The 14,329-nt window shown below is 30.0% G+C and overlaps 2 protein-coding genes and 1 long non-coding RNA gene across 5 annotated transcripts in view; 1 reads left to right on the plus strand and 2 right to left on the minus strand.

Moving 5' to 3' along the window:
- Positions 1 to 1,387: 1,387 nt before the first annotated feature.
- Positions 1,388 to 6,956, plus strand: LOC130901868 (ras suppressor protein 1). The gene is made up of 6 exons (XM_057813515.1): positions 1,388 to 1,591; positions 1,813 to 1,863; positions 1,925 to 2,164; positions 3,315 to 3,397; positions 3,730 to 3,977; positions 5,545 to 6,956. Exons 1-6 carry the CDS (start codon positions 1,486 to 1,488, stop codon positions 5,627 to 5,629), a joined length of 813 nt encoding a protein of 270 aa, XP_057669498.1. The 5' UTR covers positions 1,388 to 1,485; the 3' UTR covers positions 5,630 to 6,956.
- Positions 6,957 to 10,204: 3,248 nt separating this feature from the next.
- Positions 10,205 to 10,592, minus strand: LOC130901873 (uncharacterized). Its single transcript, XR_009060331.1, has 2 exons — positions 10,467 to 10,592; positions 10,205 to 10,412 (listed from the first exon to the last, which is right to left on the minus strand). It is a non-coding gene; the product is annotated as an uncharacterized LOC130901873 (long non-coding RNA).
- Positions 10,593 to 11,167: 575 nt separating this feature from the next.
- LOC130901865 (intermembrane lipid transfer protein Vps13) overlaps positions 11,168 to 14,329 on the minus strand; it is a 51,659-nt gene continuing 48,497 nt past the window's right edge. For all 3 annotated transcript variants that reach the window (XM_057813505.1, XM_057813504.1, XM_057813503.1), the window contains 2 exons: positions 13,266 to 13,507; positions 11,168 to 11,941 (listed from right to left, as the gene is read on the minus strand). In XM_057813505.1, the coding sequence (XP_057669488.1) occupies positions 11,750 to 11,941; positions 13,266 to 13,507 (434 nt within the window). In that variant the 3' untranslated portion in view covers positions 11,168 to 11,749. The remainder of the gene's footprint in view (positions 11,942 to 13,265; positions 13,508 to 14,329) is intronic.

Genomic DNA, 14,329 nt, shown 5'->3' on the forward strand with positions numbered 1-14,329 from the left:
TTGACTGCCTAACATTATTTACGACATTTGATAATAAAATCAAACTGCTCATTATAAAATAATAATTTCATCTTATGAATTATTCGTATGAGATTTCTATACTAAGATAAAAACAAACATGACAACGCCGTTTAGAATTTTAGCTAGGTGGTGAATGGATACAAGATAATGAATGAATTTATTTCTTGCGGCGTTGCCTTCCAGAAACTGGGCATCTGTGATTATTTTTTAAATATTTGGCTATTTTGGTAAAAATCCTTGATTTAAATAATCAAACAATTATGGTTCGTGGTTGTGTGGTTTGTGGAGAAGTGGATCATTTATTTCCTGATTTAATTTTTCACAGGTAAGTTTTATGTCAGGAAAACAAATTTGTTTATTGCCAGTGGCGGGCCATTTTCTTTGTTATTATTATTGGAATATTTTGTTGCCTCACATTTCTATTTAACTATTAGTACTCGTTTCTTGAATATTTTTGTTTTAAGTTGAAATAATTAGTAAACGAGAAAGAAGTCCTAAACATAAAAACAGATTCCTTATTAGTGTGTTATTAGGTCTATACTCACAAGTGAGACCTAACTGAAATTTTTTAGCAATCTGCACAAGCTTGAGACCGTGAGTTTTGTGAAATGAGGTTGAAAGTGAGGTTGAGGACATCACGTTGTCAGATCTTATCAACATAATAAGCAAGTAAGTACACTGTACTAAATAATGGCATACAGTAATTGATATAAATAAACTTATAAATAATATTATTTTAGTTACGTCGCTGCGAATAGCAGACGGTTGAATCACCAATGAAATGGTGAATTTTATGTGGTTATTGAGAATGTTAACATTACGCATTCCTTTTGTTCACTGAGCAGTTACGACATTATCTGAGTATGAGATACTCACATAACTGAGTGTCTCAGTTAACTTGAATGTAAATGGAAAGCAGCTTATATAATGTGGAATTTCAATTTTATTAATCACGTGAGATTTGAATGTTATTTGACAGTATATCAAACTTCTCCTAGAAATATTCTTCACTTGAAAGCTAGAGGAATTTGATTCAAACTGATAACGCAAAATACAATAATATGGACATTTATATATATATATATATATATATATATATATATATTTAAAGAGCTAAATAAGTAGCTCTTTTCAATCAACTTTCACCTAACTAGTTTGTAAGCAAAAAAAATGTATATCTAAAGAATTCAGACAGACTGCTTCTAGTTTTACCACACATATGCAATTAACATTTTTTTTTCCTTACAAACTAGTGAAATGAAAGTTAAAAAAAGGTAAATAATTAGATCTTTTGCCAGAAATAATAAGTCGCGAAAAAATGCCTAGGCTGTCCTCCTTCAAAAAAATAATCTCCTATTTATTTTCTCTGTCTATGAAGGTTATCTATAGAGTATATAATCTTAGAGAGTAGTTGTCAAATTGTTTTAGAAGGTTGAGGTGTTTCCTGATTAAAGTAAACTCGAAATGGCCAAACCAAAGAAGGTTTTAGAGGAAGCACGGGAATTTCAAAACCCCGAACTTGATTTATTTGATAAAGGGATAACTTCTTTTGAGGAACTTCCTGGATTATGTAAGTACAATTTTAATCGCCTTTTAAGGTATGTTCTAAATTATATTTGGGTGGGGTCTTTTTCCAAAAATATAACAATAAGTTAACGATTTAATGTAAACAATCATAATATCAAACCTACATTATTATTTCGTCAAATAAAAATTCTCCGAGTTATGTTTACTTTCCTAAATATGAAATTTTTATATCCTAATATTTTCATTTTTTCTTTAATTTTTTAGTAAGCATGACGAACATAACACGGCTGACATTAAGCCACAACAAAATTAAATGTAAGTAATTGTTATATTAATTTTTTTCTCAATATTACTGTTATATGTTTTATAATTGTAGCTGTACCACCAGGCTTAGCAAATTTAACAAATCTAGAAATAATAAATTTTTCCAACAATTTTATTGAGGAATTACCTTTGTCATTATCATCCATGCCAAAATTAAGAATCTTGAATTTGTCGATAAATCGTTTGTATACTTTACCAAGAGGTTTTGGTGCATTTCCAGTTTTAGAAGTTTTAGATTTGACATACAACAATTTAAAAGAGGATGCCTTACCTGGAAATTTCTTTATGATGGGTATGAGATGTTTTTTATGTTACAGAAATAAAAATACAATAAGTAAAATAGCAGCATTTTGGGATGATTTTATTATTTATCAAAAACTGAAAATAAGTAATTGCTGAGCAGTAAATGAATAAAAAAAGGCTTAACCAACATAATTGAAGTCAGCTGGTAAGAACAGTGAAGTATGAAATCTTATGAAAGTAGAAAAATGGACTTTTTAAATGTTTATTTGCTACCACCAAAGCATCATAATCATGCACTGTTATAAATCCATGTTTGGATAATGGTATTCAAATGTTTCCAGATTCATTCGAAAATGTTACTTAAATTAGTTTCACTAAATCTTGGGATAACCTCTTCTGCATATTTCCACTTAGTCTTTTTCATTTTCAAAAAAATCTATAAACACAGAAACTGGAGCTTTTCCAATTTTTCGAATTTAACTGTAAATGTAAATACAAAAGCAACACCCAGCTCATAAGTACAAACAATTGTCAAATAAAATTGCTAATTGTTAAGTATTGAAACACCAAAAATTAAAAAAAAAATGAGAACTGAGCAAGTGATATTGAATATTGATATTGAACAGTCAGAGTCAATGTTCAAAAAAGAACAACAGTGGTGATAATCCCAGAAATGGTATAGAATAAGCAAGTGGTTAAGAGGTGTCCAGGAAAAGTAAAAGCTATACGGACAAAGGATTCATTATGGACAGTAGGGGTTCAAAAAAGAACAGTGATGATAGTCCCAGAAATAGTATAGAATAAGCAAGTGGCTGAGAAGTGTCCAAGAAAATTAGAAGGTATAACGATAATAACAACTAATTGGAGTACTGTTTGTGTACAGTTATTCCAGGTGGAATGATTCTATGGGGGGCAGTTTAAATATTTTCGAAAGGTTGTTTAGTTGATTATGGTATTCTTATTTCCCCAGTATCTTGCTCTTTGCCTATATAATTAGGAAGTTATAACAGAAGGAGATTAAATTAAAGAAAGAAGAAGAAAACATCAAAATAAGTTCTGGAACTTATGTGCTTCCATTGTTCTGTTTTTTTTGTCACTGCTTTCTATTGAAAATCTGAAATGTAAATAGTTGTGTGTGTTGAGGGATACTTTTAAAACAAAGGAATAGAGATACATCAAGTACATTTCTTCTTTTTTAGAAACACTACGTGCCTTATATATGGGTGATAATGATTTTGAATACCTTTCACCTGATATAAAGAATCTTAAAAATTTGCAGATAGTAAGTATATAATAATAAGTTGGAACTGATTTAAAACATTCATCAAGTTAAACCATTTAATAATCACTTTATTACTAAAAATACTAAGCTCAAGTTTCATTACAGACAATAACCAATATTGAACACATTCTGGTTAGTTCTCAAATTTCATCCAAATGCAAAAGTAATGAAATGATTTTATTTATTTAAATAATTGAAATGATTAGAATATGATGAAATCTACTTTGAAATCACAGATAAAATAATTTGGAATTAATTACTTAAATGACATTACCAATAATGCATATCTTTATCATCTCAATTGTCCTGTTTTTCATCATTTATTTTTTTAGTTGGTTCTTCGAGAAAATGATCTAATAGAATTACCAAGAGAGATTGGCGAACTTACCAGACTTAGAGAACTCCATCTTCAAGGAAATAGACTTACCATATTACCTCCTGAAATAGGTAACCTGGATATGTCTTCCAATAAATCAGCTTTTAGATTTGAAGGAAATGAGTGGGTTGCTCCAATAGCTGAGCAATTACAGTTAGGAATAAGTCATTTACAAGATTACTTAAGAAGTGAAACATACAGAGTGTAAGTATCACTCCCTACTATTTAAGGAATAATATTTGTTGTGTAAAATATTGGGATAATATTGGTAATATAAATTTGAAACCCACCAGCTTTGTTATAAAATGAAATTTAAAAATATAAAAAATTGTAAATGCCAACTGATAGTATATGCTAGTGAAATGAAACATTTTCTAGTAAAAGCTAGGTTGTTGTAGATGTGATATAGTGATTGAATAACAATGGTGTCAGTTGGTCTTAAATTGATAATGATCATATAACAGTAATATAGCAGCAACTCGAAGATAATAAGATAGGAAGTGACTACTGAGTAAGGTGACTATATGTTCCGGATTGGCCGGGACAGTCCCGGATTTCCACCTTGCCTCCCAAATTTTTTCCGGGGCGCAAGGTGGATAGTAGGTGTTGGGTGTGTGGGTCATATTTTTGAAATTGATTCGAAATTATATTTATATTTCAAGTCTTACACTTTTAGAATGGAATCTCTAAAACATTTTTGTAGCTTCATTGAAACAGAATTTTCAAAGTTATTGTCTACTCCTAAACAAGGTGGCTAGCATTACTGTCAGCCATTGAAATAGTACTACAAATGTTTGCGCCCTTACAATCTTATTTCAAATCGCAAGAAAAATATCCTGTTTTTCTTTCTAAATTTTTTGATAATCCTTTTTCTGAAGCTTGGCTGCACTTCATACATAGTCATGCAATAGGATTCCATACAGCAATAATTCAAATATAAAAAGAGACAGTAAGTGTCTTTGATTTTATTGCAGCCATTTATAATTTGAAAACATTCAAATTATGCTTATTCCTAAAGCAGTTTGTACTAAATTAAATAAACTTGAAGAAAACGTCTCTTAAAAGCAGATTGCACTCAAGTTATTTGTAGAAATTGACAAAGATAATTTTTCAGGACCTGGAATCATTTAACTAAGTGACTTTGAACAAAATACCAATATGGGTTGAAATTGAATCTTCGTTATTACTTGTAAATAAAATTATACATTACTGATGAGAAATTTGCCAAATGGAAAAATAACTGAACAACATCAATCCAAAAATGGGTTGAATAATTGTGAACTTCCATTTTCAAATTTACAAAAATTAGCAGAGTTCTGCAGAGTAAATAGCTTTTGGACAAACAAGTGACATGACTCGACTTGAAATAGATACACTAATAGCAATATTACTTACTAAAGTTAACTAATAAATGAAGAAAAATAATGCTTTAAAGCGAAAAAGATCCGTAGTTCAGAAAAATATAAAAAGTTTTTTATTCAGAAATTTTGATGAAAATTTTATTAATTTAAAAAGAATACTGATTTTTATTATATCTTTAAATATTATTTGTTATGTATAATTTTTATCAAAAAAATAATTAAAAAAATTATATTTAAGTTATTCAACTTAACTACCCCTTTCCCCTTTAAATTTCCCGTCCCGGATTTGAAATAAAAAAATATGGACCTTACTACTGAGTCACGAGAATTAACAAAATTTGAAAGATATTCTACAAAAAATAGCAGGCTATAACTATTTGTAATACCTCACTATTGATTTTATTTTTCAGATTATATAGCAGATTTGCAACAAACAAACCAACAATACCTCCACCATGTGTTGATAAAGCCAAAAAAATATCTCGAATACGTTAATTTGATACAAGAATACACCTGTGAAGTGCCATAGAGTAAATCATTCAATTTGTCAATTGATATTAAATGTTCACATTGTTTTGTGCACAATGCACCGAAAAATATTCAAAGTTTTCATAAAATTTTTCCAATATTTCTAGTTGAACTTCACATCTCATAATCTGTATGTACCTTATACTGTTAATTATTTACTGTTGATAATGTTTTGATAAACTTAATCAATCTATATAAAGCATATCTATTCTTCATGCCTAAACAAAGTGAACATAAGGTGTACTTAATGTTTCATTGAATATTATTGAAGTGCCTGTAACACTGCCTTAACAGTATAATGGAGCCTCGTCAACTCAATATTCTCAGTTATACCCACTGAATATGATTTTCCTTCTATTAACTAATGATAAATGTTTTCTTACTGTAACTACTAATCTAATAGACTAAATCTCAAAAGTACAAAATTGCGGATTTAATAATGTATTGAATTTCTAATAATAAGACTCTGACTAGAAGATAAGTATTAGTGATCACTTCTTTTGCTGTTTATATTTACTATCAAACAAAATTAGTAACAAACGATAAATATAAAAAAATATGCACTAAAACTCATTTACATTAAAAATATATCTTGAGATTTGAGTTAGAGTATTTACAGTATTAACGTTAACAAATCATACTAAAATATATATTTTTTAATATTTTTATTTTTAAAAGTAAAATCGTCATATATATTTGACGCCCATTATGTAAGAATTATTTTCTTTATCAAATTTTTTCAAAGTTTTTATCTTTTATTCAAAATACTTTTTCTCTCAAATATGGGTTTTTGCGGACTTTTTCATTCATTTCTCTACATTAAGCCTTCTTTATACCATACTTGATTCTATTAGATATGTTTCAATGTTATTGAGTTTATATTTCATTCCTATAATGAATCAAAAAATATCAGCCAGCCATTTACAGCATCATGAGACCAAACAAACATTCCCCTTTCATAACGATAAGTCAGAACCTCAGATAGTATGGGTTTTGTTGATTATACTGGCTTTTTGAATTCTAGATGCTAGCTATTTTTTTCTCTTATTGACCTTATTCAAACTGAAATTGTACCATTTAAAATCCCTGTTGACAATCTGAATTTATACATTACACTGATTAAAGGGCAAGAATATCAAAAATCTTTTTTTCTCCAACCATCAAAAAATTTTGACATTTTTGTACTATTTTCTGGTGCAAAAGCCATCAATTCCCTTACAGTACAAAAATTTGCTCGTTGCTTAGCAACACTTTTAATCCTAGGACTAAAAGTACTACTAAACTACTACAAAAATTATATGATTAGTATGTCTACTTGACAATCGATATTTACCAACAATACCAGATATCCATGACTACCGACTTGATATCGCTGTTATAATTGAAGACATGAGTTGATAAAGATGCTATGTCCACTTTTTAAAGTTTTGAGTAAATGAGGAAAACGCGTTTCAACTCGGAACTTTTTTACAAAATTTTCAATCAATACAAACAGTATCTCATAAGGTCGGTATTTGTTTGTACTACTTAGCTTGTATTTTATAATCAAATAAACTTTAATGATTTATAGTTATTTTGATTTTGATGGACATAGCACTTTTATCAACTAACATCTAAAGCGAGTTATACTATTTATTTTAGTGGATAGAGGAACTATGTTGATTTGAAATAACTTGGAAAATCACTCAGGTATATTGAAATAAATTTTTATTTCTTATGAAACTAAACAAAACACAAGTTGACACAAAGAAACTTAAAGCCTAATAGGTCTTCCGATTTTTCTTAGGTTTTTTTTTAGTTTCTTCCAAAACAATATCAAAGTACCATCTGTAATCTGTTGGGATGAATTTCAGTTGATCTTGCAGATTCGATATCTTTTCACTAGTGAGACCACCGCATTTAGGTAACTTCTGTAAAACCACTTTTTCAGCTTGTACTACGGTTTCCCTTTTTTTCTGCAAATCGACTTCCATAAATGGACCGAATGGGTCTAAATTAGTTTTGTAAGAGTATTTGCCAAATTCATTCACTCTAATCCATTTGACCTTATCGCGGAAGTATATTTTTTGATTAAGCGTATTGGTCACTTTTTTGTATAAATGGAGTTTGGCTGGAAGTGTTTCAAAATCATAGAAAAAATGTTCCATATTGAAACACAAACTCTGTCTGGTACTGGCAGATTTTATTATTTCCCGATATTGGTCTGGTATATAAATATTTTGGTGTTTCCGAAGAACTTTCTCAATTCGTCCAAAGTTTCTATCTGAATTTAGGTAGCTGTGGTCAACCTCAGGAAATTTGTGATCGATAATTTTGAAGACATTATTCAATATCAAGTATTCGTAGAGGCTTATAACAGAAAAGTTTTTGTTTTGTCCCCCACATTGATCTGACCAAATTATCAAATGCTCTATCTCTGCATTTTCTTCTTTAAGTAACTTGCAAAATCGAAGTAAACAACTTGCAATTTCATTGCTGCCTCTAGTGGCGATGTCTTCAGTCCATGTGAAAAAATAGGATTTGTGTCCTGAACTAGTTATACAGTGGATGCCAAAGCTGTACAGCCAAATTTGCCTCAAATAAAATGATTTAGACGTTGATAACTTTGGTAGTGGCATTGTTTGTTGGAGGTCCATTGTAATGTAACATTTTTCTTTATCAACAACTATAACTTCTCGGTCAACTTTCTGCAAGGCGAAGGCAAATTGGAAATTTTCGGTGTGCTCTGAGGTATTTTCCCCAGCATCGCATATACTGCAAGTATCGCTTTTCGGGGCACCAAAAGACAAATTAAACTTTGTTTCGAAAATATGCCGATAGAAGGAGGCCTTAACCATATATTTATTTTCGAGTTTTCTCTCTTCGCATTGCTCTATATAAAGTTGGTGGAGTTTATTAATATTAAGTAAAGGAGAAATGTATTTTTTATATTGATTTTTGTTCCTAGAATAATGCGATTCTTCAGAAGGAAACTGCTTGATGTGGTTTTCAATACAGGTAATTACATCTTTTTAGGATTTGTGTGATGACCCTGCTTATGCGGCGAGGGGGCTACCTGACCAGCTTTTAGCTCTTGTTGAGCCCGAAACACTTTTTTCCTTCCAATTCTGTACAGAGAGCAGAAGGCATTTTTGCACACCAGTACGGTTTCTTTGTCACATGTTACTGTATATTTAAAAGAGTAAGATTTGGTTTTCAAATTTTTACGAGACCGATGACGATTAACTTCGTACATTTTGATACTTTTGAAAATCAAGACATTTTTGGAATTAATATCCAGTTTATAAAATTTTTCCAAAATTTTTTCTCTGCTTTGAATGCTAAATCTCTCACTACACTTCAGGCGACAACTTTCTTTACATAGTATTCCGTCTTTTATTACTTTTTTTTCCACGACTTTACCAGTTTTTTGAGATACATATGCTTCACCTTGTTGTCTTAACTTTGCAGCTTTGTTTCTTTTCCATTTCTCGGGATTCCGTGCTCTCTTTTTAGCTACTTTGAAATCTGGTTTAACCGTCGCACTGTTTCTTATCCCATCAGCAGTAACATGAAATTTTTGTCTACTGTTATGCATTTCGTCTTGTGTTCCTCCATCACCTTCAACTTCCAGAATATCTTCGTCAAGTAATCCTAAGCTTGCAACGTTTTTTGAATTTCCAATGGTTTTTTTGTCTAGGTTTTCGGCCTCTTTGTCATTTTCCTTGTCATCAAAAAACACTTCACGTTTAATTCTATGAACATTTTCATGTTTGTGCCTATTGGGGAAAATAAATGAGTCAGAATATCCTCCATCACTGGAAGGTAAATATTCGCTGCCTGATGTGACGCTCTCTTCATCACAATTTTCTATAGACTCTGGAAAAAATTGCATATATTTAATAGGGAGCTTCCAATAGCTATTTATGTAATCAGTTACGAAATGCCTAATTTTGTGTAACGCGTGAGATTTTTGTGTGAGTTCCGCAAACATCTCACAAGTTACACAAAATTGCATTTCTTAACGTATTACATACAAGATTTTTTTCTAATTTTGAATAAGTAATAGTAAATATAGAATATTATTGATAAAAATTGTGAAAACAGAAATCAAGTCTGTTGACAGTTGTCACTTCATGTCAGTTTGACGTTACATAATATTCCATTTTTCGTAACCAGTTACATAATATTTTACTTTGTGTAACTAGTTACACAAAGTAAGACCTTTCATAACGTCAATCAGTTTTAAAAAGTGTCACATTATATGTCAAAATTAGAAAAATGTTATTTTATGCTTACCTGTTTCAGAGCTGCACTGCTTTTGAAGTCCGCTAGTGCTTGGTTGCCCAACACTATTCACATTTTGAAGAGACTTTTGTTGGGCGATGTCTTGCATTATATTGTTTTCTTCAACAATTTTCTCTGTACTTGGACAGGAGTTCGAATAACTTTTATCCTCTGAAAAGTACCGAAAAACGAATAATATTAAAAATATTCCAAATTTACCTTTTTAGAATAAATTTAATGGTAAATGGGGAGAGCAAAAATAATAATAGTAAACTAAAACAACTTACCTTCACTAGGAAGACATAAATTCTTATCTGTTATCAATGCCAACATTCTCTTTGTTCTGGAACTCATGATGAACTATTATTATGTAGTTTTAAAACCTATTCCTTCTTTAGAAATCCCAGATTTGGTCACAGAAACAGTATAAATATTATAAACATAACCTTAAAATATCACATAGCACCCGAACATGTGAACAGAACTTTCCAATAGTTTAGTGGATAAAGGTGCTATGTCACCAAATTGGACATAGCACCTTTATCTACTAATATATGGCGAATGCGTGACTGACATAGCACCTTTATCAATAAAAATATCCCATATTATTGAAAATCTGACAATCTAGGTTTATTCAGGGGTTGCATTGGGTTATTAGAGAACCAAATAAACCAAAACCTAATTATTTGAAAAAAGTGGACATAGCACCTTTATCAACTCATGTCTTTAATTAATAGGTGCTCAAATTTATTACCAAATTATTAACGATTTGTGAATAAAACTAACTTTATTTTAATTTTAACTTGGTTGGAGAAAAAATGGTATATATCATACGGACTAAAAGTGCCTATTTTTACTCGTAATTTTGCATTCACATTCACAAAAAAAATATGCACTTTTAAACCTTATAATATAATATACTATTATTTTTTTATTTCTTTAACCATATATTAAAATATATTGTTAAAAAATAAATTGAAATGTTTTTAATGTTAACATTACACTTGTTTCTTTTGTTCAACTGTTTATTGATATTTATTTGTATTGTTACTAAATATTATATATTTGTGTTTTATATATTGTACTGATTAAATCTCATATATTTTTTACTAAATTATATTAATATTTTCAAACTATATCATTATTGAAGTTTTTCATTCCTGAGTCATGTTACCAGCAGTACTTTAACCCAAAATCATCCATAAAAAACCAAAACTTTCAAAATAAGAATGTAGTAAAATAAATAAAACACAGGTTTGCATCTCAAACATATATATATAAAAAAACAAAATATAAAATTTTGAGAAAACAATAACATTAAGTGTACAAACGTGCAAAAAAATTAGTTTAGTCTCAACAACAATTTTTAAAATTGAAAAAAGCGATTATATAATGGAAGATTTGTCATTGTACTCATATTATGTTAAATAACAAAAATTGAAGTGATTTTTCTTAGTGCTTACGCCAACAAATGAAAAACCCAAATAATCTGAATTTTTTACTTATTTATAAAATGGAACTCGATAATAAGGAATCGATAATGTAATCAAAGCCACCAATTATCTGTGTTAAACAATGAGTTGAATTGTGTGTGAATGGTGTGAATTAGTGAATACAAAAAACGATAACCTATATTCAATATTTAATTAATTTGAACTAATTTAGGTCAATTAATATTTAATTTTGTTAATTGTCTCTTAAAAGAATTCCAACATCGCATTTTCCCTATCAACTTTACAAATATGTAAAAAGTTTCAGTATTTGATTTTAATTAAAGCGAGAGAAACAAGAATTTTGTAAAAATATTTGATAGCATATAATTTAGACAGATCTTAAAGACTCGATTTTTTCACATATCTCCTCTCTAGTTTGTGAACTTGATACAAGTATTATTTTGCTATTAGAGTTCGAACCAAATAGCTTTTTCTTCTTTTCTGATGTAGCGATTAGGATACCTTTAGGGGTTACTTTGGCTGGCATCGTAACTTCTTCCCAAGTATAAGACCAATCAATCTAAAAATATTTATAAAATCAGATAATTTGTAGAAGGTTAATATTAAAACTATATAATGTAGAATTTCGTCAGGCCTTTTTTACTCCAAATTAAAGATAAATAACTGAGGGAAGGTATTATTACTAAATTCGTTATAACTTTGGTTTTGATGAACCGAATTTGGCACATTTGTGCTTATTGGTTAGGTTAGGTAGATGAACTCTGAGCAATAAGATGTGTAAATAAATATAGTTCTTACTACTTATGACTCTGAAAACAGACACACGTCATGAATGGTTTCATGAAAATATTGTCTCAATAAAAAAACGTATGCGATTTAACTATGTAACTCACTACTGAACGCTACGGTTAGTGGAAACCAGAATATTTGCCTCCGAATAGTGTGCTTTAGACATTGCGTTGATTAGAGGTTTTTCACAAATACAAGTGGCACAATTGTCGACTCCTGGAAGCATTAAGGAAGTTTCAATAGATGGAAAAAATCAAAGATGACACTTTCGGGTCCGAGGAAATGTAATTGACGTAACTAAGTCAATTTCCGTCCCTAAAGATTTGTTACCTCTACTGTGATTCGCGAAGGTTTTCTATGGCTCCATCAAGAAGAAGTAAGCAAAGATACGATAAGGAGACAACCTAGGATGATCGATTGGAGACACAGAATTCCTACAACTGGACCTCAGTCACTATTAGTAGTTCAAAGAGTATGAATACTATTCGTAGGGCTCATTAAGACTGGGAAACCAACTAATATTCGAACGCAATGTTCTCAAATGAGTCTATATTTTGCCTATTTCGCAATAATCGATGCAGTTTGTCCATATATACAAACGATTTGCACAATGCTGCATACAACCAAAGTATACATAAATGGAGGCATTAGTTCACATGGTGTTCTTTGAAAGTATTTGTTTCAAGTTCACAGATACGTTGTGGAAATAATACACCAAGTCGTTCCTTTATTTCCCTTTGAAGGAGAAAAGTTTATCTTCGTAGATAATACTCAATCACATATCGTAAAAATTTTCTAAAATTACCTTGATGATAACGAAATACAATCCATGTTATGGCCATTTAAAAGCCCTGACTTTGATCCAACAAGGCCTCTTTACATGAGCCACCTCTTAGACCCATTAAAATATGGAATGTTCTTGATCAAAGTGAAATCAAAAATATAATTAATTCCAAAGTAGGAAATATATACTATGAAAATAAGCCTTATCATTGTTTTTTAGATTTTGCCTCATCTTCTAATATTTTTGTGAAATCTCTGTATTATAATTATTAAGCTTCAACATTCAACCATTTCCAATATATAACACTCACCTGCCATCCCCCAAAAATGTCGTTGTGTGTGATATAAGCCACTCTCCGATCGGTTAATAAGAGCACTTCTTTGTTCTGTATTATGATATAATGAGCTACGTAGGTATCTGTCTTCGCATATTTCCCTTTAGAAACATGATTAAGGTATCTATTACCGTTAGCTTCGTGTTGATTGTAAGGTCTCACCAATCCATCAGAATGTAAAAATCTTGGAGCCCGTAATCGTAAAGTATCTTCGTTCCCTGTTACATTATTCAGTCGTAAATAACATAAAAAAATATTAGTTTTAAATTTAATATCTTAATTCCTATACATGATGTTTTGTCTTAAGATCATTTTTATTCTCTTATGCTCTTTCCTTTGCCATTTTCAAGTTTTCTTCAACAAATACAAAGTTTAAATTTCAGTTACACCAAATAATAATATATATTAAATTCTCATCATATGGTAGCAATCATTATTCTTGATTATCATGGAGATAGGGTTACCTTTAGTTTTGAAAATCATCAATATAAATTAATTAAAAAAAAAACAAATCAATTTAGTCCATAAATTAAATGAAAACTTCTATCATACATTTTATTAATAATGTATAAAATATTCACTGAGGGTTGAGCAAATTGCGGGAGTTGCAACGAAATGTATCTCATCATAAATTATGGTTTTTGAGCATAGATTGAAGACTCCTTAGATCTGGTAAACACGTTATCCCCAAAAAATCCGCAAATGTCACTAGCATTCCTGCCATTAAAGTTTAGGACCTCTTTGTTATTTATTTTTACTGTTTATGGACCCGTTCGTTTTCACTTCACAGTGTTTCTTTTTTTACTTATTAGTGTCTATCCCAAGTTGTTTTAAATAGATGGTTTTACCAGGAGCAGCTTATAATAGTTCTATCAATACTTTCAGTCGCCTTCGTGAGACTTTTTAACGGATACAGTGGACCTGTTGTTTTTATGAAAAATTTTCAAAAATATAAGAAGCTTCGGGATTTATTTAAGTAAGTTTTGATGGTTTTTGGTCTTATTCTTAAAATATTTTTTTTTAAAGGGAGCGTCTGCCAA

The sequence above is a fragment of the Diorhabda carinulata genome, chromosome X, assembly GCF_026250575.1.
Source record: "Diorhabda carinulata isolate Delta chromosome X, icDioCari1.1, whole genome shotgun sequence".
Lineage (NCBI taxonomy): Eukaryota > Metazoa > Arthropoda > Insecta > Coleoptera > Chrysomelidae > Diorhabda > Diorhabda carinulata.